This window comes from Myotis daubentonii, chromosome 11 (genome assembly GCF_963259705.1).
Source record: "Myotis daubentonii chromosome 11, mMyoDau2.1, whole genome shotgun sequence".
Classification (NCBI taxonomy): domain Eukaryota; kingdom Metazoa; phylum Chordata; class Mammalia; order Chiroptera; family Vespertilionidae; genus Myotis; species Myotis daubentonii.
In genome coordinates this window covers 24,273,954-24,298,517 of record NC_081850.1, presented here as the reverse complement: position 1 = coordinate 24,298,517, position 24,564 = coordinate 24,273,954, and the positions used below count along the sequence as shown (strand labels likewise).

Sequence of the window (24,564 nt, the reverse complement as noted above, 5' to 3'; positions counted from 1 at the left end):
TCCTTGTCCCCACGTTACCCTCTAACCCCCCCCCCCCCCCCCGCTCATGCCCTCACCCCCCCGTTGTCCGTGTCCATTGGTTAGGCCTATATGCTTGCATATAAGTCCTTTGGTTGATCTTTCCCCCTCACCCCTCCCCTCCCCTACCTTCCCTCCAAGGCCTGACAGTCCAATCAATGCCTCTCCGTCTCTGGATCAGTCCTTGTTCATCAGTTTATGTTGTTCATTATATTCCACAAATGAGTGAGATCCTGTGGTATTTATCCGCTCTCCAGTTCCATCCATGCTGTGGCAAATGGTAAGAGTTCCTTTTTCTTCTTCCTCTTCTTAAAGAATACCTTTCAGCATTTCATATAATGCTGGTTTGGTGGTGATGAACTCCTTTAGCTTTTTCTTATCCGTGAAGCTCTTTATCTGACCTTCTATTCTGAATGATAGTTTTGCTGGATAAAGTAATCGTGGTTGCAGGTTCTTGCTATTCATCACTTTGAATATTTCTTGCCACTCTCTTCTGGCCTGCATGGTTTCTGTTGAGAAATCAGCTGACAGTCGTATGGGTACTCCCTTGTAGGTAACTGACTGTCTTTCTCTTGCTGCTTTTAAGATTCTCTCTTTGTCTTTTGCTCTTGGCATTTTAATTTTGATGTGTCTTGGTGTGGTCCTCTTTGGATTCCTTTTGTTTGGGGTTCTCTGCGCTTCCTGGACTTGTAAGTCCATTTCTTTCACCAGGTAGGGGAAGTTTTCTGTCATTATTTCTTCAAAAAGGTTTTCAATATCTTGCCCTCTCTCTCCTTCTGGTACCCCTATAATTCTGATGTTGGTACGCTTGAAGTTGTCCCAGAGGTTCCTTACACTGTCTTCATATTTTTGGAATCTCTTTTCTTTTTTCTTTTTCGGTTGGGTATTTTTTGTTTCTTTGTATTTCAAATCTTTGACTTGATTCTTGGGATCCTCTTGTCTGCTGTTGGATCTCTGTAAATTATTCTTTATTTCAGTCAGTGTATGCTTAATTTCTAGTTGGTCCTTTTTCATGTCCTCCATGGTCTCACTATACTTATTGAGGGATTCATTAAATTTATCGGCGGTTTCCATAAAATTCTTGAAAAACCTTATAAACGTGGCCTTGAACTCTATATCCAGTCGTTTGCTTTCCTCCATTTCTGCCATTTGTGACCTGTTTCTTTGTCTCCGCATTTTGGCTGCTTCACTGTGTTGATAGAGTGGCCCTGCGTGCCAAGTGTCCTGTAGGGCCCAGTGGCTCAGCCTCCCCAGTTACCTGAGGTGGACACTCTTGGTGCACTCTTGGTGCCTTGGTTGTTGTAGGATCACTGGGAGGAATTGACCTCCAGGCCAATTGGCAGTGAGAATCAGCTGTGTCTGAAGTGGGAGAACTTCTGTGCTGAAGACACCCTTCTGGGGCAAGACTTGCTTCAGTGGGGCTTTGGTGCTCACTGAGTCTGCGCCCTGAGTGTGTCCCTTATAGATCTGAGGGGTTGCAATCTGGATGGTCCCCCTCTGACCACTGGGTGCAGTGGCTCCTGGATCTAAGGAGGTGCTAATTCAGCCTCTGCCTGAGGCCACATAGCAGGAGCCACGAAGAGGCTCAGCTGTGAAGCAATGCAAGCCGCTGCGGGGCCTTGGGCCTTCTCTTGGAAGTTCCGGGCCTGCCTGGCTCGGCTGCAGTTAGGTACATTCACATGCAAAAGCCTCTGCCGCATCCTGGGTGGGGCGGGGTCTCAGGGAATCAAAGGGCGGAGGAAGCAGCTATGGCTGATTCTACACCCAGCCCTAAGGAGTCCCGCGTCTCAGTGACCCGATAATTACTGCAAGCACCTCTGAGGGAAAGCCGCCCTCAAGTTCGCCCGCTGCCCGACAGTGCAGCTTCTCCCCGTATGAGTCCTGGGTCCCCAGAGACTTCCCGGAACCGGAGTTCAGAGCAGTTGGGAGCTTGTGATTCAAAAAGACAGCCGCGTCCTCAGGTGCCGCCCGCTTTCCACGCGCACGTGTGCGCGCGCGTGCCGCTGTACCTCTGCACTTCACCTCTGCAGCTCCTCTGGCTCTCAATGTGCTTTTCTTTCCTTCTAGTTGTAGAATTTACACTCAGCCAGCCTTCCTGTTGTTCTGGATGATGTCTGCTCTGTCCTTTGCGGTATTTTTCAATTGTTGTGGGAGGCTGCAATTTCCCGGTGTTTATCTATGCCGCCATCTTAGTTTCTCCCTCAATTTTATATTGTAGCCTTTGTATTGCATTTTTATTTCTGCTTTTGGGTTTTTAATTTCCAAGAGTTCATTCTTGTTCTTTGACTATATCTTTTTACAGTAGACTGTTTTTGTTTCATGTTTGTAATATCTTAACTTTCTATGAATGTAAGTCATACTTGTATTGAAGGTGTTATTTTTCCCTGCCTCCCTTGATTATCTTTATTTATTTATTTTTTTGATCATCATTTTTATTTTTGGTGTTAACAGTTCAGGCACATAGTGAAGGTTGTTAAAACAACACAAGTCCAAATTATCCCAAAAATTTAATCTTCAGATATATTTTTCACATAAGGAAAATTTGACAGATTTGAGACCCTTAAGTAAAATATGAAAATAACATCAAGTCACTTTTTTTGAAATTGCTTTTAGAAAAGTTATATCTTTGTTTTATTAATTTAATTAATGCAATAAATTAATTTAACTACTCATTAAAACCCAAAGTTTTAGAAATATTACATTGTTCTAATTTTATCCTTGTAAATTATGAAAAATATCAAAATTGAATCTAGTTAGTAAACTCTTTTTCCAGGATAAAGAGGGACATTTGTCAGGGTGATTGCTGAGTTTATTTGGAAAAGGAGATTGAGGTATTTAAGTAGAAGAGTGCCTGTTATTATTTGTCTTTCAGTAGTATAATAGAGATTTGAAAAGTTGAAAGCTGGAGAGAAAATGAAACACAGCCATCTAGTGGATGCAACTTTAAGAGCTGTAAGCTATAAGCATAAAGTACCATGAGCTCTCATCAAAATCTCTCATGGGTTATTCTGAGGCATCCAGGCCAGTCATTCCTTATCACCCAAGGAGCATCGTCCACCTGTATTACTAAATACTTTAAAATTTTAATGAGAGGTGAAAACATTATATATGGCAGTTGAACTACAGCATTCTGTAAAGATCCTCAGAGGCCATTTGAACTAGCATAGCATTTTAGTAAGCTATACATGTTTCAGTTGTAATATGTATTAATCAGTTTTTAAAAATTGTAAACCTCCAATAATGCTTCTACAAGACATGTATATTCTGAAACATTGCTGGAAAATAACTTGGCCTCTCTGGCCTATGCAAATTAATCTATTGTTCTGGTCTAAGCACAGATTAATTACTTATTGTCTACCACAGAATACACATTCGTCATTGTTGGCTTATACATTCTGTTGATGCAAAATGAATGTTTTCCAGGAGCAAGATAGTGCTGTACAAAGTATGCACAATAAAGTAGAAAAATTAGAAGCTGAACACATGGATTGCTCTGACCTTTTACGGCGACAAGCAAGTGAACTTGAACTTAGCACTCAACGAGAGGAACGTCTTCGAAAAGAATTTGAGGTATACTTTCTCATTCTTTTATAACATACTAGGGACCCAGTGCACGAATTTGTGCACATTGAAAGGAACTGTGGGCCACGAGGCTGTGGTGGGCACAGGGGCGGGTCTCGGCCCATCCTCTGCTCCCCTGCCTGGCCCTTCCTGCCACAGCCCCTGGTCTCCTCTCTGCCGGCAGCCCTGCTCCCACACGCTGACAGCTTTGGCCCTGCTCGCACCCGCTGACAGCACCAGCAGCCGGTGCAAGAGGCTGGCTGCTCCGGCACCGGCTGTGGGTGTGAGAGGGGCCGGCGGCAGCAGTGGTTGTGAGCGGCAGCTCCAGCGTTGGCAGCGGGTGTGAGAGGTGGCTGCCGGCCCCGATTGCCCCTCTGGAGTGGGGGGTAGGTGGAGAAGCCCTGAGGGGCTATCGAGGCCGGCAATTGCCACTTGCACCCGCTGTGACGCTGAGTGATCGGGGCTGGTGCTGGCAGTGGGCACAAGTGGCAGCTCTGGTGCTGGCGGTGGGTACGAGCGGGGCTGGCACCGGCAGCAGGTGTGAGTGCCAGGTGGGACCATGGCATGGGGGAGCAAAGAATTTTAAGTAACTACCAGAGGCTCCCCCTGATGAGAGCGACCAGTGCCCCACCTTGGTCTGGTGCCCCTGCTTACCTCCTCCACCATCCCACCGCGGCTGACGCCTGCCACGTTCCTCGCTTTGCCGTCTGCTGCTGATGCCCGCCATGTTCTGTGCGTGCCCCCTGGTGGTCAGTGCATGTCATAGCTACCGGTTGGTTGGTTGGTTGGTTGTTCTGCTGTTCGGTCTATTTGTATATTAGCCTTTTATTATATAGGATATATGTTTCCAGTCAGTAATTTCAGGTCAGAGAAAGTTTTACTGTACAATAAAATAGGAAACTGCTTTTTAAGCATTTATTTATATAGAATATTTGGCTTTTTTGAAAACTTTGAATCTGAGTAAATTATATTTTGTTTCTAATTTTTAATATTAATTCTCATGAAATATTGGAAAAGTTTTAGGGTAAATATTTACATTATGAGGTTGAAGAAGCAATACAGGGAAAGATTTTATACACATAATATTAAATTCTAAGCTTGTAGTTTGAATCATGAATTCTAGCTACATGGTTTTGTGGAATATTTCTCAGAAAATCCTAGATGAAAAAGGGATATCAGTTTACAAATGAAAAATAAAAGTATGATTTTATGAATGATTAATACTGATAAACATTTTATTTATTTATTTATTTTTTAAAAAATTTTTATTGATTTTTTTACAGAGAAGAAGGGAGAGGGATAGAGAGTCAGAAACATCGATGAGAGAGAAACATTGATCAGCTGCCTCATGCACACCCCCTACTGGGGATGTGCCCGCAACCAAGGTACATGCCCTTGACCGAAATCAAACTTGGGACCCTTGAGTCCGCAGGCCGACGCTCTATCCACTGAGCCAAACCGGTCAGGGCTACTGATTTTAATTAATCTTGAGAGAGATTGAATTTATTTGTTAATTCGACTTCTTTTTAAAATTTCCTTTTGCTTGGTGGGAAATTAAATATTTTACTAGATAGCCCTTGCTGGTTTGGCTCAGTAGATAGAGTGTCAGACAATGGACTGAAGGATCCTGGGTTCGATTCCAGTCAAGGGCACATACCTGGGTTGTAGGCTCCATCTCTGGCCCTGGTCAGGCACATGCAGGGTGCAGGAAGCAACCAATTGATGTGGCTCTCTGACATTGATGTTTCTCTCTCTGTGTCTCTCCTCCTCCTTTCCACTCTTTCTAAAAGTCAATAGAAAAATATCCTTGGATGAGAATTAACCAAAAAAAGGTAAAAAAATTTGTTTTTACTAAATATAGAAGTTTTCCTAAACATAACTTATAACTATTATTAGGAAAAGAAACCTTTATAAAGAGTATTTGCTGATAAAATGCTACAGGTACTCTCATTAAATTCACTGTGTCATTTAATTTTGTTTGGGGAATTTTAACCAAAGAAATATATGAAGGCAAGAACAGCAATAAGAATTACAATTTTTAGAAAGAAGGAGGTCTGATTTTTATTATTATAGATATATTTATAACCTTCAATAGTCAAGAAAACCAACTTTAAAATTATTAATGCTAGTAAGAATATTTAGCTAGGAGGCCAGAAAGAAAATAATATCCTATATAATAAAAGGCTAATATACACATCAACTGAATGGCGGAATGACCGGTCTCTATGATGTGCACTGACCACCAGAGGGCAGACGCTCAACACAGGAGCTGCCCCCTGGTGGTCAGTGCACTTCCACAGGAGGAGTGCAGCTCAGCCAGAAGCCAGGCTCTAAGGGGAGCGGGCCTAAGCCGTCAGTTGGACATCCTCCAAGGGCTCCTGGACGGCGAGAGGGTGCAGGCTTGGCTGAGAGACCCCCCGAGTGCATGAATTTTATGTACCGGGCCTCTAGTCCTATGTAATAAAGAGGGAATATGCTAATTGACCCTCATTCCATCACAAAGATGGCAGTGCCCACAGCCAATAAGGAAGGAATATGGTAATTGACTGCCTCGCCCTCAAAGATGGCAGTGCCTACAGCCAATAAGGAGGGAATGTGCTAATTGACTGCCACTCCCTCAAAGATGGTGGCACCCACAGCCACAAGATGGCAATGCCCAGTCCCCTCAGCCCCCCAGCCACCCAGGGCCACCTGAGACTCAGGTAACCAAGGCCGGCTGAGGCTTGCGCGGCCGGCAGTGGCAGCAGCAGAGTTGTGATGGGGCATCACCTTCCCCTGATCACCAGGTCGCTTCCCACCCCTGAGGGCTCCTGGACTGTGAGGGGGAAGGCTGGGCTGAGGGACCCCCCCCACCAGTGCATAAATTTTCATGCCCCGGGCCTCTAGTATGATAATAATTATGTTTATACTAGAGGCCCGGTGCATGAATTCATGCTTGGATGGGGTCCCTCAGGTTGGCCTGCAGAGATTGGGCCCCAGCTTGTGCCCCCAGCCTCACAGCCCCACAGCCCCTCCTGGCACCCTGCCTTGGCCTGGTGTCACCTGCTCACCTGCTCCACCATCCTGCCTCGGTCCCACTCTCATTTGGTCCCATTGGGGCCTGCAGCACTTCTGCTCTGCCCGCTGCCAGTACCGTGTCCTTGACGCCCGCCATGTTTCACACTGTCCCCTGATGATCAGTGCACGTCATAGCGAGTGGTCGAACTCCCTGTCTCCACCTGCTGCCTGTCCGGGGTCCTTCAGCCTGGCCTGCCCCTCACAGTCTCGGTCAGACAACTGCTCAAGGGGACAATTTGCATATTAGGCTTTTATTTTATTATTTATTTATTTATTTTTATTTTTTAAAAAATATGTTTTATTGATTTTTTACAGAGAGGAAGGGAGAGAGATAGAGAGTTAGAAACATCGATGGGAGAGAAACATCGATCAGCCGCCTCCTGCACATCTCCTACTGGGGATGTGCCCGCAACCCAGGTACATGCCCTTGACCGGAATTGAACCTGGGACCCTTCAGTCCGCAGGCCTATGCTCTATCCACTGAGCCAAACTGGTTTTGGCGGGTGTTGAGTTTTGTAAGTTCTTTATAAATTTTGGATATTAAGCCCTTATCAGATATTTCATTAGCAAATATCTTCTCCCATTCAATAGTTTGTAAGAACAAACTAATAGAACAGAATTGAAAGGCCAATAGTAGATTTGTAAGATATTTATAAAAATCTAGTATATTAAGCCTTGGCCAGGTGGCTCAGTTTGTTGGAGTGTCGTCTCGTACATCAAAAGATTGCAGGTGCGATTCCTGATCAGGGTACATACATAGGTTGCAAGTTCTACCCCCTGTCGGGGCGCCTACAGGCAGCAACTGATTGATGTTTCTCTCTCACATCAATTATCTCTCTCTCTCTCTCTCTCTTTCCTTTTCTCATTCTCTCTCTAAAAATCAATAAAACATATCCTTGGGTGAGGATAAAAAAAAAATTAGTATATTAAGATATTTCAAATCCGTTAGGATACGACAGATTATTTAGTGAATCGTGTTGAAACAATTGGTTAACCATTTGGTACAAAATAAAATTAGATTCCTATCTTACATCATATTCTAAAATAAATTCCAGTTGGATTAAAAAGAATGAAATATTAAAAATGATGCTAAACTAAGAAGAAGAAAATTGGGATTAATTTTCTCTGTTCTCTTAGTGCTATATGATTTACTACTAATCATAAAAGCAGTGGAACAAAGTAATAAAGAAATAGATTTATGGCTTTGACTATGAAAATTAATATCATATGTAAGTGAAACCCTCCACTAATGACAAAGATAAATGAGAAAAATATTTACAGCAAAGGGTAAATATATTTCTATTTCTATGTCTCTATTTCTCAGAGCAAACTGCAAATAACATTGCCCTTTACTCAGCTGGCAAAGAATGCAAGTGGGGTAGATTAGGGAGAGAGGAGTTTGGTTTTAGATATGTAAACTAACATGCTCATTAGACATCCAAGTGGAGATATTGAGTAGGCAGTTGAATATGTGAGTATTGATCTTAGGAAGCCTTAACGTAAGGACGATAAGGAGATGTGTGCCAAATATTTCATTGGGAAATTTTGAAATGTTATGATTTATATAGGTCTTTTCTCTGTTTCTTTAGTTTCTGCAAAGGGTGATCTGCTAGTTTCCCTTTTGGTGGTTATAAAATGGAAGAAGGAAATGGAGGGAGAGTCTGGGTATCATGTTGTTCAGTAGCAGACTTTGCCGTGGTTTCAGTCTTGTATACCCCTCTCCCTGCCCCCTCCCTGTGTATCCCTCTGTCCATGAGCCTCTGGTTCAGAGTCACACTCTCCAGATAATAAACCTCCAGTTTGTGCAGTGATTCTGGAGAGGTATTTTTTGGCTATTTGGGGTGCAGGTGGATGCCTGGAAGTCAAACTTGTCATATTGATGATATTAAAAAACCCCAACAACTTGGAGTTATAGTTTACATGCTACAAATTAACTTATTTATAGTGTACCTTTCAGTGGTTTTTAGTATATTCACAGAGTTGTGCAACTGTCACTATATTTATTTTTAGAATGTTTTCAGCACCTCAATAAGAAACTCTATACCAAATAGCCATGACTCTCCTATTTCCCTTTCTCTCTCAACCCTAAGTAACCATTAATCTACTTTCTGCATTTATAAATCATTAATCTACTTTTTTTCTTTTATAGATTTGCCTATTTTGGATATTTCATATTAATGGAATCATGCAATATTTGGTCATTTGTTATAGACTTTTTTCACTTAGCATGATGTTTTAGGGATTCATCCATATTGTATCATATATCAGTACTTCATTCTTTTTTTATTACTGAATAATATTCCATTGTATTGTATACTACATTTTGTTTATCCCTTCATCAGTTGACGGACATTTGTGTTGTTTCTACCTTTTGGCTATTAAGAGTAATATCTCTGTGTACACATGTGTACAAGTTTTTGTGTGGACATGTTTTCAGTTCTCTTGGGTGTATAGTTAGGAGTGGAATTACTGGATCATGTGCTAACTCCATGTTTAGCTTTTTGAGGAACTATCAGACCATTTTGCACAGTGGTGGTACCATTTTACACTTCTTGATTTGCATCTCTCCAATGACTAATGATGTTGAATATCATTTTATGTGATTATTGGTCATTTGTATATTGTTGAAGAAATATCTCTTTAGCTCCACTGTCCATTTTTAATGGGTTATTTGTATCATATGAATGTAGGATGTCAATAATAGGGGAAAGTGGGTGTGGGGTATATAAAGTCAAGTGTGAACTTGGCAAAGATAAAATTATTCACATTCTTATCACACATGGTCTAATTTTACGTAAGGTTAGAGAACCAATAAAAATGAGATTATATTCTAAATAATATTTTTAGCTTACTCGTCACTTGTGCTGAACATTTTTCAGGCCAATAAGTTCAGTAATATATCATCATATTTTACATAATCATTTAAAATATGTAGTTTGTGGATGGCCTATTTTAAAAAAAAAGGCATAGAGGGACTCTCTGGCTTCTTAGTCTGGCGGAGTTGGGCCACGGCCACTTTGTAGCAGGTTTGGGGTAAGAGCTGGTCCCAGAACAACTTTGGCCCTGGGGAATTTGTCTCCAACACCTGTGGGGGTGCAGCGGCTTGAGTTCTAAGCTCAGGCTGAAACTATAGGTCCAAGTCATTGAAGCTGGAATACTGTGGTGCTGGTATTTTAATTGACTTATACCAACTATCACTCTACTCTTTACAACGCACAAGTGCCTTTAATGAAGTCAAATAGTCTTCTGTAACTCGTGGCAGCCATGTGTCTGTGCATCATCACAGAAGTTAGAGCAGTACCGAAGTGCTGATGGTAAAAGGGCAGTGTAGCAGTTGCGTTCTGTTCATCTTTTAATTCTCACAACTCTCTGAAGTTGATACTATTCTCTAATTTTACAGGTGAAGCAACAGGTTTGGTATTGATTCAAGATCCCATCACTAGGCGTAGCCCTGCATAAGAAGCCTCACATGTAACTTTTTGGCTATGTGACCTCTGGAAAGCCACTTCTCTCTCTTGAAATTTAGTGTCCTGGTGTAACAGTAGAAATATTTAAACAGGTTAAATATTTCTCCCATCTTTTGGGGACGAGACCATAGTAGAGCTATTAAGAACATAAGCTCTTCACAGCATTTAATTACACAAAACCTACAGACGTTCTCCAAAATTTGATACAAAGGGAGCATGTGTCCTCATATTGGGTGTTTTCTATGAATGTGGCACAATGAGCGGTAAGAGGGGGTATGAAGGACACCACGGTGCTGGGTTGTTAGAATAGAAAGCACTGGAGCTGATGAGGAAGGTTTTCGCACGGGAAGAAAGGGGACTGCAGCACGATGACCAGAGCCCAGTATGTGCTAGAAGTTCTTGCTGTTGCCCGGCTCTGAATGTCTACACAGACCTCATTTTCCAGAAGTCTTAAATGAAGGTATTTAATATTCAAAAAAAGGAATAGAGTTAAAGTTCTGAATATACTTAGAATTCAAGAAAATCATTTAGAAATCACATTAGGATGCTGGAAAACCCTCTGATCATCACTAAACACATTTTAATTGTCTTAAAGGTGTGAAAAAGTACTAGGTAACAGTGATTTCTTTTTGTTGATAAAATGCGTGGTAAGCTAATTTAGACTCCATTGAGGAAATATCTAATGCCTAAACTTTAGGATTTGTTTTTATAAGTTAGTATTGATTCATTCCTTACAAAATATTTACTTGCCCCAATTTTTTTTTTATTGATTGATGTTGCAAATATAAAATTGTTTCAGGATAGTTTTATTTTATGCGTTTATGCTTTTTTTTTTTTTGCTACTCTGTAAATACTTTTGCTATTACCTGGTCTCTGCTTTTGGGGAGAATTTGAAGTTTTGAGGGTAATCCAGATAGTCTCTTTTATTCATTTTATAAGAATTTTATAAATAGACAGGTGTAGTCCTTTGACTTATCTATGATTCTTCACCCTTAAAAAGTTTACTTGTTATTTTAGGGAATGTATTTTGTATTGGCTATTTGCCCAGATGATGACATAATAAAGGAGAAGGTAAATTTTTGAAGAGCATTTAATTCTGGTTTTTACATTCAATTGTGGAGACATTAACTACTAGTAATTCTAGGTACTTAAGAAATTGTCAGTGGTATTTAAAAAAAAGGTTTTTATTTATTTATTTTTTTTTGAGAGAGAGAGGGATAGAGAGATAGAAACATTGATGAGAAAGAAACATTAATTGGCTGTCTCCTGCACACTCTCTACTGGGGATCAAGCCCACAACCCAGGCATATGCCCTGACCAGGAATCAAACTGGTGACCTCTTGGTTCATGGGTTGACACTTAACCACTGAACCACACCATCAGGGCTGTTAGTGGTATTTTTAAAAAAGGATTATGGGATAATAATAGAGAAGGAAAATTGTTAAAATTTTAATTAACTAGAATATATTATATAATGCCAGTAATATCAGGCTAAAGCAACAAATATAGTAGACATTTAGTCTAATAAATATTTTAAGCTTTAGTGAAGCTTTTCAATAGTTGCATTTCATGAAAGAGTGATTTCTTATGTGCTTGGGCCAAAGAAGTTCATATATATTTTAAATCTGATAAGGTAAATACCATTGTGTGGCTTAATCATCCTAACATGAATCAATGGTTTCTTAGATTAAAAAAGCAAACAAACTCCCAATCCAATTTCATAAATGTGGTGCTGGATCCCCAGAACCAAGGGAAAAGTGAACTGCAAAAAGAAATATCCATGGCTTTTATAAACCTTCCTACAACTAGGGGAGGTATTTTTTTTTTTTTTATCATGGGAAATAAGCTTAACTCAATAAGAAAAGAGAAAAGAGAAGATGCAAACCTAATTCTGAGAGAACGGAAGATCTTGTGAAAATTATAGCGGAGAGAACAGTCTTTGCAAATAAGTGCCGAATTGCTTCTGTCAGTCATATTCTATATTGTAGTAATATAAAGGGTAAAATGTAGCTGTCTTCTCTACCTGTATACTCCACTCAAGTGAAAAAGGAAAAGAAAAATGAATCTTACTTTTCATATTGTCCATGAAGGCAACTTCATGGGATTCATCTTTTTAAAGCCAGCGTGTGTTTGTAGGAATTATTTTTAAAAACCTATTTGTGTTGATTACTAGCAATAAAGTAGGTAAATGATGAAATCACTTGGTTTATATAATTGTGCTTGTAAGTATTATACATTTTCGTATTTATGTTTATAGTGGGTTATCAGATTGTAAACTCATTAAAAAATGTGTTAAATGCTTAAGTTTTTGTTGCCAGAAAAGGTTTTTAAAAATGATTTGTAAAGATGCCAAATTAATTACCATGCTAATGAGAATTTGTGGTCTATGAAGTCTGTTCCTGAAATTTCCTAGTTTTATTATCAGGTTTTTATACCTAAAACTAATAGAAAACTTTTCCCCCTATTAAATTACTATTCTTTGTATCTATCTATCATCCATCCATCTATCTATCTATTATCTATCTATCATCTATCTATCTATCTTCCTATCTGTTTTCATTGCCATTTATCCCCATCTATGTCCTCTTCCACCCTCCCCCTAATCATCACACTGTTGTTCATCCCTCCTATTTTACAATTTGAGTGGTATATTTCATTATTCATTTCTTGTGAATAAAAAAAGTTGCTGTGTTCTCCAATTTATTGCTGTAGTCATCCTGCTGCCTTCATATGTCCAATCTGAAACTTTTAAGGCTCTGATTATTTGCCATCCTCAGTGACTGACAGGTTTCTCTCCTCAAACCGCACAGTTAACCATGGTTAAGGTGCTGGTCACATAGAGCTCTGAATATCTGTACACTCAGCTATTTCTTGAGATTGCTATGTAATTTTAGAGTGAGGAGTGCTTTAAGTGAGCCTATTTATAAAAAATAACCTACAGGATTCTGGAAAACAAGTGTGATTTGGCCATTAATAAAACAGTTACAAATTAATTGTAATTTATAGCAGAGAATTATAAGGAATGTCCCTAAGAGGCAAATCAGTTTTCATTCGTGACACAGATCTTTTTTTCTTATTTGTAATGGAAATGCTTATAGGTGTGTCAGCACCCCTTTTGGCCTCATGATAAGAGCTGAGGATCTAGTATGGGATCTAGCATATGGTAGGTACTATTTAAATGTTCCATTTTCTTTTTTGGTTACCTATATAGTAAATATCAATGAGATGATCATGAAAAGTTGCAAACCTGTTCATTTGTTTTTAATAATCTTCTAAACATTTTTATAAAGTAATATTTGCTTGATGGGATTGAAAATAAATATAACATATTTGGATTTCTGTGACGGTAGAGTTCAGTGGATTGGATAACCCTGACCTGGAGGTCAGCTATTCACTTTTACACAGCAGTTCCAAGTCACAAAAGAAGCATTAATTTTGCTTCTCACTAGAATTGTTTTTCTCATATATTGTGCTGGCTACATGCAAAATAAGGGAGCTACTTTAAAAAAAATCCAAATCTTCAAATAAGAATGCCTTATAAAGATTTAAAATATTATGTGCTATATTTTTTTTAAAATATATTTTATTGATTTTTTACAGAGAGGAAAGGAGAGAGATAGAGAGTTAGAAACATCGATGAGAGAGAAACATTGATCAGCTGCCTCCTGCACACCTCCTACTGGGGATGTGCCCGCAACCCAGGTACATGCCCTTGACCGGAATCGAACCTGGGACCTTTCAGTCCGCAAGCCGACGCTCTATCCACTGAGCCAAACCGGTTTCGGCATATGTGCTATATTTTATTGACCTGTTTTATAAAACATAGCATATTGTTGTGTCAAATGACAAAATACATATGACACTCCTTTGAAAAGTGTGGAATATTAATATTCAGTTATAGGATTGATATAATCAATGACGTTAATGTAAGTACACTCTCTTTTGTAGATGTGCCACTTAGCAATACCAGTGATTTAAAAAAGAGTCCATATTAAAGGTCAGACTAATTGAATAACAAATATTCCTTTTTAAGTTCTTTGATGAGGACAAGGATGATAAATAGTAAAGGACTCATAGATTATTCTTAGTTATAACCCTTTCCCACCCCCCATATATGAGTCAGGTTAAGTGGCATGATACCATGGTGCTTCTGTTTTTCAAGTACTTGTTAAATTACTTAGAGACTTTGACCCTTTAAGATATCTTTTTTTGGTAATAAAAATCCTTTGATATCTTCAGTTTAAGGGCTTAAAGTGCAGTAACTACACTTTTCCCCATACATAGGTAGGGAATAAGTATTATAATTACTTATTTTTTTTTAAAAATATATTTTATTGATTTTTCACAGAGAGGAAGGGAGAGAGATAGAGAGAGTTAGAAACATCGATGAGAGAGAAACATCGATCAGCTGCCTCTTGCACATCCCCCACCGGGAATGTGCCCGCAACCCAGGTACATGCCCCCGACTGGAATTGAACCCGGGACCTCTCAGTCCGCAGGCTGACGCTCTATCCACTGAGCCAAACCGGTCTCGGCTATAATTACTTATTAATGCACATATAATAAATTAGTTATGGTCACTAAAATATAACAAAATATCCTTACCATTAAAGTAACCATTATAGACTTAGTCCGTGATGAGTCAGTCTTTTAGAATCATCTTTTTGAATATGGATTATTACTATATTGGTTATTTGCAAAAATGTCCATTAATGGAAATATCAGGTGATAAAATCTGGAAAAACAGTTAAATACACAGCCACTTTCTATTTAGATAGCTATTGACATTCTGGGGTAAACTTTGTGCAACTGTTTGGAAACAGTGCCACCTCACATACTACTGAGAAATTCCTAACTAGTTGGTACTTGTATGATATTTCCTTCCCTATCTTTACTTTCTTTATTTTTAAATGTACTTTTAATTGATCTAAACTACTCAGCAAGGTCAGTAACCATTTCAGCCCCTAATCTGTTAGACTCGTATCCTGGACAGTATTGAGAAAGAGGGTTTATTTCATTATTTCACTTAATCTGTGGTGTGAGAAAAACAAGGCATGATATCAGTTTAGATGAAAAGTGTGGCTGACAGCCAGATCCAGTCCCTGTATTCCATATTTCCTCTTTAGTTTTCTTTTTTTTTTAAAATTTGTAAATAAAAGCTTATGATGTAAGCTTTCATGGCATCTTCCTTGGAAGTCCCTTTCAGCTCATTTCCAGCTTCCCACTTGGCCTTGCCTTGGAGGTCCAGCGTCCAGTGGCTTGTTTGTAGTGGCGGTAGGTGAACAAGCAAGCATCTCCTTGGCTGAGGGCTTGGTCTGTGCTTTAACATCCTCAGCGACTTTGTGAGACTCCGCCTGAGACATGCTAGTGGGGTTGGTTGCAAGGATTCCAGGGAGCTTGTGGAGGCAACAGGAAGCGGGATCCCATTTTTCTCGAGTCCATTTTAGTGGACTAAATTGTGTATATCAGAGTTTTACTGCTTGACTAATTCCTTTCAGTTCACATATATCCTCTAAGCTGGGTATGTTCTATTTGAGGAGAAAATAATGTAGTAGGTGCTTTTTTTTGGTCCAGCCTTTCAGCAAATGCATTGTACACATGTTTTCATAACTTTTGTGAAACTTTGGAACAGGTCCATGGGAGCCATGGGAACAAATGTGTGGAGAACAAATGTCTCAATATGTTTGGTTAATTCTGTTGCTGAATTGGAGCCTGCAGCTCATGCCCTGTGTTATGCTAAGACAACGTGTATCAAAGGGTTGGACAGGAGACATCAATCTCTGTATTTCCATATTCAGATAATGAATACTCACTTTTCTTAAGTGCAGATTACCTAATTGGGCTTAGTGTGATTTAATGAGACATGTCATAAAAAAAAAGGTATGGTGAACATTTAGTGTTTACTGAAATAAAAATCTCTTGGCAGTATATTGCAGTAGGAAAGGACATCAGAACCAGTGAATGAAGAATAAATTGTGTGACTGTTGTGTTATATAAATAACTCTGCTATGCATAGTGTAATACTTGTATTACAGGCAAACCTGTATATAGCTAAATTGAGTTGTGGTATATATGAATTTGTGTTGGATTTTGTGTTTTAATATGAATTCCATTACGTTTTCTGCCCTTACTTTGTTGATTACATTAGGATTGGACACTGATGAGAAAGTTTATGATTGTTGTGCTGCTTAATCTTAGGCAGTATTATTGGGAAAACATTTTGTGAATAGCATGTTGATGTTCCTCTAGCACCCTCTGCTGGATATAAGGGTTAATTCACCAGACTAGAAGATTTAAAAATACATTTATTAGCAGAGCTGCTTTAACTTAATAATGTCTATCAACAAAGCCCACTTTTGGAATGACTTAGCTTAAAGATTTGAATATATTTTTGCTTTCCTTACCGATGAATTGATAGTTTTAGTAATAATAAACATTTTTAAAACTCATTTTCTTCTGGCTATTTCAATCAAAGTAAGAAAGTCTGAAAATAAAGATATGACCTCTCATTTATTATTTCAACCCATTTCGTTTTGGTCTAGGCAGGAAAAACAACCTATTCTTGACTTGGAGTGAAAATTAGGTAACTAATTAATATGACACAATATATACATAAAAAATGAAAAGAAGACTGTTGATTCTTTTATCATGCAGTAACTGAATATTCCATGTTTTAATAAAATATAAGACTACTATTTTGATAGAGAAACTTATGCATATGCTTTTTGAAATCGAAAAAAATATATTAGCTTTGTTAAACTGGTTTCTTCCCTCTATCTGCCTTTTATTAGCCTTTCTGGTTATAATCCTTTATTCTCAATGTCTATGGGCTGTTTTCTTGTGACTGGTTAGACTTCTTCTAACTCATAGAACCCAAAACAAGCATACTGAAGACTGAGAAAGTCGACTATAATTCTTTAAGGACAGAAACTTTATCTTGTGGTGTTTACATTCTTTTTTCTTTCTTTCTTTTTTTTTTTTACTGGTATTGGACCCACCTCAGGTAATGCTCATTTCAAAATCTGACTAAACGTAAGAGTTTCCCTGTAGTAGCAGGTACCATGCATAACTTATACCTACAATCAATGGGGATCCCTTGTTCCAAGGACTCAAAGGCAGCACTTAGAGGGCATTTTTTTTCAGAAACTGAGAAGTGGCTGTCACTTCTTTGACATTGTCTTTGGTTCTGACACTCAGGAATTATTTTTATTTTTTAATTGAGAAATACTTCACATATCATAACATTAACCTTTTTAAAGTACACAATTCAGTGGTTTCTAGTATCCCAAAGTTGTGCAGCATTGCCATTGTCTAATTCCAGAATGTTCTCATCACTCCAGTAAGAAACTTCACGTCCATTAGCAGACATTCCTCATTCTTCCCTTTGCCCCTAGTTACTGGGAAAGTGTAACTAACACACTTTCTGTATCTGTTGATTTGCTGACTCTGGACATTTCATATAAATGAAGCCATACAATATACAACATGTGGTCTTTTGTGTGTGAGCTCTTTCACTTGACATACGTTCTCGAGGTTCCTGTAAGTTGTAGCATGTATTGGTACTGAATTCCTTTTTATGGCTGAGTAATATTCCATTGTATGGATATATCACAGTTTGTTTATCCATTCACCAATTGATGGTCATTTAGGTTGTGCCCACTTTTGGCTATTATGGAAAATGCTGTATGAACATTTTGTGTGTAAGTTTTTGTTTCAACATGTTTTCATTTCTCTTTGCTTATGCTCAAAAAATGTATGCACAATTTGAATCATTAATTCCAAGGGGTTAAATCTGAAAAGAAAGAAACATCATTGGAGCTATCAGCTGTTGTGTGTATACATTTTTTTGGGATGCCCTATACATCTACATGGAAACACACTCAATGTCATTAACCATTAGGGAGATGCGAACTAAAACTAAAGTGAGATACTATTACATGCCTCTTTGAATGTCTAATTCCTCCTCTCCCCCAAAAAAGACACACAGAAATGACCATGTCAAGTGTTGGTGCTGATGTATAAAATAGGAAACAATCTGAAAAACAGTTTGGCAGTTTCATAAAAATTAAACATACACCTACCATTTGACCCAGTCATTGTACTCTTCACTGTTTACCCCAGAGGAGTGAAAGTGTATGTCCATACAGATGCTCATAGCAGTTTCAGTTGTAACTTCCCAAACTGGAAACAGCTCCAATGTCCATCAGCAGATGAGCAGATACACCATTGGGAATGAACTATTGATATGTGTAACCACATGGATGAATCTTAAAATAATTATGCTGGGGAGAAGGCAAATAATCAAGTGTACACGCTGTATGATTCAATTTATGTAAAATTCCAGAAAATGTAAATTGACCTGTAGTGACAAAGAACAGATCAGCAGCTATTTCAGGATAGGCATGCAGTGGGCAGCACTGGATGGAGGAATTACCAAGGGCCACCAGGAATCTTCAAGGGATAATAGGAATAGTTCTTGTCTTGATTATGACGGTGATTTTTTGGGTGTCTCTGTGTGTCAAAACATCAAAGTATACATGTTCAATATTTGTAGTTTATTATATGTAAATTATTCCTTAATAAAAAGGAAAAAGCAAGCAAGCTCTGGAACAGTCTTCCTGAGCATGATTTTTACATGAATTAAAAAAAGATTTTTATTGATTTCAGAGAGGAAGGTAGAGGGAGAGAGAGATAGAAACTTCAGCGATGAGAGAGAAAGATTGATTGGCTGCCTTCTGCACGCCCCACACTGGGGATGGAGCCTGGAACCTGTGCCCTGACTGGAAATCGAACTGGTTCATAGGTTGATGCTCAACCACTGAGCCATGCCAGCTGGGCTACAAGAATTTTTTTAAAAAATATATTTTAATGATTTTTACAGAGAGGAAGGGAAAGGGATAGAGAATTAGAAACATCGATCAGCTGCCTCCTGCACACCCCACACTGGGGATATGCCCGCAACCAAAGTACATGCCCTTGACCGCAATCGAACCTGGGACCTTTCAGTCCGCAGGCCGACGCTCTATCCACTGAGCCAAACCAGTCAGGGTGGGCTACACGAATTTTTAACATGACTTTTACACTCCTGCAAAGTACAGAAGATAGGCCATGGTAATTTAAAGTGTTAATTACAATTCTAGGGTATAGTCAACCATATCCACTTTAAATATTGATGTTTATTTAAAACAAACTTTTAATTTGTTTTCAGGCGACTACACTAAGAGTGAGGAAATTAGAAGAAAATATTGAAGCAGAAAGAGCAGCACATTTGGAATCAAAATTTAACTCTGAAATTATTCAGGTAAAATGTGAACAAATTTTTTGTATGGATTTTACTAAGCTGGGAAAAACAGCATTATACTCAGAGAACCAAGGTGTGCATTTAGAATGGGTAGCATATTGTTAAGACACTCATTATCCTATTTACTATAAGGGTATAGTCTTTCCTGTATTAGAGGAGGAGTTTGAACAGTTCAGCGCACAGGCCAGATTTCACTGCCTGTTCTTGTGAATTTTTATCTCGTCTACTTTTATGCTACAGTGGTGAAGTGGAGCCGTTGCAACAGACAAAATATTTATCATTTGGCCAGAAAGATTTGCTGATCAGAGTGTTCTTTTTATCCACAATAATGGGATGAATTTATTTTGGAAAACATTAAAAATATGCGACTTTATTTATTGAGTGTTTATCCTGTACATATTGCCTATCAGTGTATCAAAAGCTGCAGGTATAAAAAGCGAAGGAGCTTCTTTTGGCACTTACATTCCATCACCAGCAATACTATATAGATATATAGATAGATGAAGAGATAAAAATATGAAATACTAAAATTCTATGGGAACATAATAAAGAGAAGGATTAAATCTGAGAGGGGAATTAAAATGAAGGTGTCCAGGAATAAAAAGATGTGTTAACTTTCTTAGGCTTATAAAGATGTAATGATGTTTCTCAAACAGGGGAAGAATAATTGCGTTTAGTTAAAAAAAACACACTACATTTATTATATTTTAGAAAAGGAGTGTCAGTGGACTAGGAGGTCAAAATTAGGCACTTGGATGGGGCAGGTTATATCATATCCAACTTTACTTTTCCTTAGCACAGTTAACTATTCTTCCACTCTTCCTCGCTTTCATTAAACATGTTGAGAAAGCCCTGGCCAGTGTGGCTCAGTTGGTTGGGCATTCTCCAATGCACCAGAAGGTTGCCTGTTGGATTCCTGGTCAGGGAAAATGCTGGGGTTGTGGGCTCGATCCCTGGTAGGGGGCAAGGAGGAGGCAACTAATCAATGTTCTGCTTTCACATGGATTTTTTTTTTTTTGTCTCTCCCTCTCCCTTCGTCTCTCTAAAAATCCATTTAAAAAAATCTTTAAACAACAGCAACAAACTTGTTGAGAAAGGGAATAAACTGTCTTTTCTCTATTTCCCCTTTTAAACCAAAGCAGAAAGAAAGAAGTGTTTGATGGATGATAATTTGCTGTTGATAAAGTATTCTACTCAATTTGAGATTGATGCTACTAGCATTTCCTTGCTCGCTTTAATTACTTTTCTCTCATCTGGTAGTTGCGGATTCGAGACCTTGAAGGAGCTTTGCAGGTAGAAAAGGCCAGCCAAGCAGAAGCTGTTGCTGATTTGGAAATGATCAAGAATGAGTTCAGAGAAGTTGAAAGTGCCTATGAGCGAGAAAAGCATAATGCACAAGAGAGCTTTGCAAAACTAAGTTTGTAAGTGTCTTACATAAAATTCTCTAAGTTTATGAAACCTACATAAGTGTGAATGTTAGCTATAGCTCCCATTAATGTCAATGGTAGATTGGGGGTGAAGGACTTCATAAACTATAACTCTGCTCCCCTGTACTGGTAAATATGGAAATGTTCTTGGATTTTTAAGTATCATAGCTGTTCCAAGTAGTTTCAGAAATGCAGTTCTTGCACTAGAAAGTAAATGTATTAATGCATTTTATATGATCTCTGCTGAGATAATACAGTATCTTTAAAGACCTTTATTTCTAGGCCACCTAAAATGGTCTGTGAGGAGATGGATAATGTTTGAGATTTTCTCAAACTGCAGAAATAATAGTAGGAGTAATCTATACTAGTGGCTAGTATGCATGCTTACTTCCAGCCCAGCATTGCATGGTTTCCCTTAATTTATATAACACCTTAAGACAGCGGTTCTCAACCCTTTGGGGGTCGAACGACTCTTTCACAGGGGTCGCCTAAAACCATTGGAAAACACATATATAAACAGTGGTTCTCAACCTTCCTAATGCTGCAACCCTTTAATACAGTTCCTCATGTTGTGGTGACCCCCAACTATAAAATTATTTTCGTTGCTACTTCATAACTGTAATTTTTCTACTGTTATGAATTGCAATGTAAATATCTGATATGGAGAATGTATTTTCATTGTTACAAAGTGAACATAATTAACACTAGATTGCCCAAGGAAGTCATTTTGACTGCTTTTTTATTTCAATTAGAAAAACAATTATGTATATAAGGACACAATGTCTTAGAATTTTGTGACTTTTTGTACAACATAGAAATGCGTTTATTAATAATTGTAGTTACCTCCCCCTCCTTCATTTCCGGTATATATATATATATATGTGTTATACCTATATTGCCCAAAAGCAGTAATTTTGACTGCTTGGGAAATTATGACTCTTATTATTGAATTGAGTAAATTTCTTATATGACCAGTTCGGCTCTGTATTGAAATAACAGTTTTCATTTTTTTTCGATTACCGTCACATGATAACATACAAGTACATGATAAATTGTCGATACTTGATAAGTTGCAGTTGCTCAATAAGCTAAACTAGTACTTGTTATTCGAATCTTTATGCAGTGATACTTGTTCTAATAAGTTGTTTATTTTATTTCTTTTGAGCCCTAAATTCATGAAAGAAATGTCGAATAGAAGTGAGTTATTGGAAAAGCTAAGGAACATAAGTGAAGAGTGCTCCGATATTATTCTTTCACAATGCAGTCATTTTGACTGCTTTTGGGCAATATAGGTATATACTAAATTTCAGTCTTTCTAGTGTTAAAGCATAGTGATTAATCACAAAAACAATATGTAATTATATAGGTGTTTTCTGATGGTCTTAGGCGACCTCTGGGAAAGGGCTGTTCGACCCCCAAAGGGGTCGCGACCCACAGCGTGGCGAACCACAGTTTGAGAACCGCTGCCTTAAGAGGTAGCTACTCTTCTTACCTCCGTTTTACAGAGGTGGAAATTGAGGCTTAACGAGGGTAAGGACATACAGGTAATAAGTGGCAGATCATGATCTTTCTGACTCCTACTAATTTTAACCTTTTTTAATCCAACAGCCTTTTATCTGGAATGTTCTGTGGGATGCTTTAAGAAATTTATACTTTTTAAATATGTTCCCCCCAAAAGTCATTAGTAAACATTTTATTTTTTTTAATTTATTTATTTTAATTAGTAAACATTTTAAATCATTTTCTCCTATTTTCCCACCATTGGTATGGACATGATAATAGGTTGGCAATTAGAGCTATGTATTTATTTTTAATGTTTGTTTCTATTTATGACAAATAGTTCATGGTTTTCCATTTACAGAAGTAATATAAAAGTAATATAAATATTCCTTTTACAATACTTAATTTAACTTAAAGTATTATTTCAGTAGTAGTAATTATTATGAGTATGGCAAAAATCATAAAGATGGCACTTGAAACTCTTTCACTGTGATTACCTTTATTAGTAATGCTTGTAATATTTTCGACCAGTCATTAAAAAAAATCTTTATTGTTGAAAGTATTACTTGTCTCCCTTTTCCCCCCTTTGACTTCTCCTAGCCCACCCCCACCACCCACCCCAGGCCTTCAGAGACGTAGAAGCATGGAACAGACTGTCCAATCTCAGAGAACTTGTATGCATATGTGCATAACCCCTGGACTCAGCCAGTAATTTTTTAAAAAATATTTTAATTGATTTCAGAGAGGAAGGGAGAGGGAGAGAGAGAGATAGAAACACCAATGATAAGAGAAAATCATGGATCAGCTGCCTCCTACACACCCCTAACTGGGAATCGAATCGTGGCCTCCTGGTTCATAGGTCAGCCATTGAACCACACTGGCTGTTGTTACATTCTTAGCTGAGCTCTTTAAAAAAATAATAGAGTGGGCATCTGGTAGGAAAGAAGGTATCTTTCCTACTTCTACCTTCTTCTTTTTTTCTTTCTTGCCTAAATCCTCCATCTTTTAAGTCCCAACTCTTCCCTATTGGAATTCCAAGAGACAGGGGCTCCCATCAATCTTCAGCACGCTCCTGCCTACTCATTTCCCGTGGGTGGGCTGTTGGCAGAAGCATGGGAACCAACTTCTTCGGGTTGTACATGAGATTCCTGGCAGCAAGAGGATGGGCTCATTTCAATGGACTCACTTTGGATTTTATTTAAAAAAACCCCCAAATAACAGTTGCATTAATTTTATATTTTCTAAGTAACAATAATTTTTAATTGAAAATTTTAATAAAAAATTTATTGTTGACAATATTACAGATGTACCCCACCTCCCCAATATTGCCCCCCTCCACCCAGACCCTACTCCACCCCAGACTTTCCCACACTATTGTCTGTATATATGGGTTAGGTATATATGCATATATTGGTATATTCTTTGGTTAATCTCTTCCCATCCTCTTTACTCTCCTCCCCTCTGAGATCTGTCATTCTGTTCCATACATCCATGCCTGTGGACCAAATCAACACTAAACGTATCTTGCTTGTACAGTTGGGCATATACAAATATCTGCTAACAAAAGGTATTTAAGAATGTGCAACCCTTTTTATTTGCAAAAATAGGAGGTGACCTAGCAAAGCCTTTTGTCTTGAAAGTACACCTGTCACTTGTCTGAAAGGTGTATAATAGGACTTGATAAAAGCATATTTGAAAAACTTGCTCCAACACTTTAACTTTTCAGATTAGAAAGAGAGTATTTTTCCAAAAACAAGAAACTAAATGAAGAGATTGAGGAGCAGAAGAAAGTAATTACAGACCTTTCAAAGAGACTTCAGTATAATGAAAAAAGTTGCAGTGAATTACAGGAAGAACTTGTAATGGTAAGGATAAAAACCCTATGGCAATTATTTTATTGGGTCATATTTGATGTTTAACAGGCTTTTTCTCACAGCATGCTATGAGATAATAGTATGAAAGTAATTTTAGTGACATTGATATAAAATTTCAAAACTAGATATGCTGATTACAACTAAGATGTACATAATAAAACCTCTCTTTTTTGGAATTATTGGGAAAACTAATTGAATTTGTGAAAATTGAATCATAGAATGTTTTAAAATTTATTCTGTGGTTTTTACTTATCTTTTCATTTATTTTTAGGTGCATAAAACAATGTTACCTAGGTGAATGGGAGGGGGGGCATGTATCAGGATTTATAATTAACAGATCTAATGAGTTAAAAGACTCC

General features: G+C 38.2%; 1 protein-coding gene across 2 annotated transcripts in view; it reads left to right on the top strand.

The window, feature by feature from the left end:
• The window catches only part of CCDC171 (coiled-coil domain containing 171), a 264,220-nt gene that overhangs the window by 36,263 nt on the left and 203,393 nt on the right, over nucleotides 1-24,564 (top strand). For both annotated transcript variants that reach the window (XM_059656616.1, XM_059656615.1), the window contains 4 exons: nucleotides 3,442-3,588; nucleotides 19,312-19,404; nucleotides 20,665-20,825; nucleotides 24,058-24,196. In XM_059656616.1, coding sequence (XP_059512599.1) covers nucleotides 3,442-3,588; nucleotides 19,312-19,404; nucleotides 20,665-20,825; nucleotides 24,058-24,196 — 540 coding nt within the window. The remainder of the gene's footprint in view (nucleotides 1-3,441; nucleotides 3,589-19,311; nucleotides 19,405-20,664; nucleotides 20,826-24,057; nucleotides 24,197-24,564) is intronic.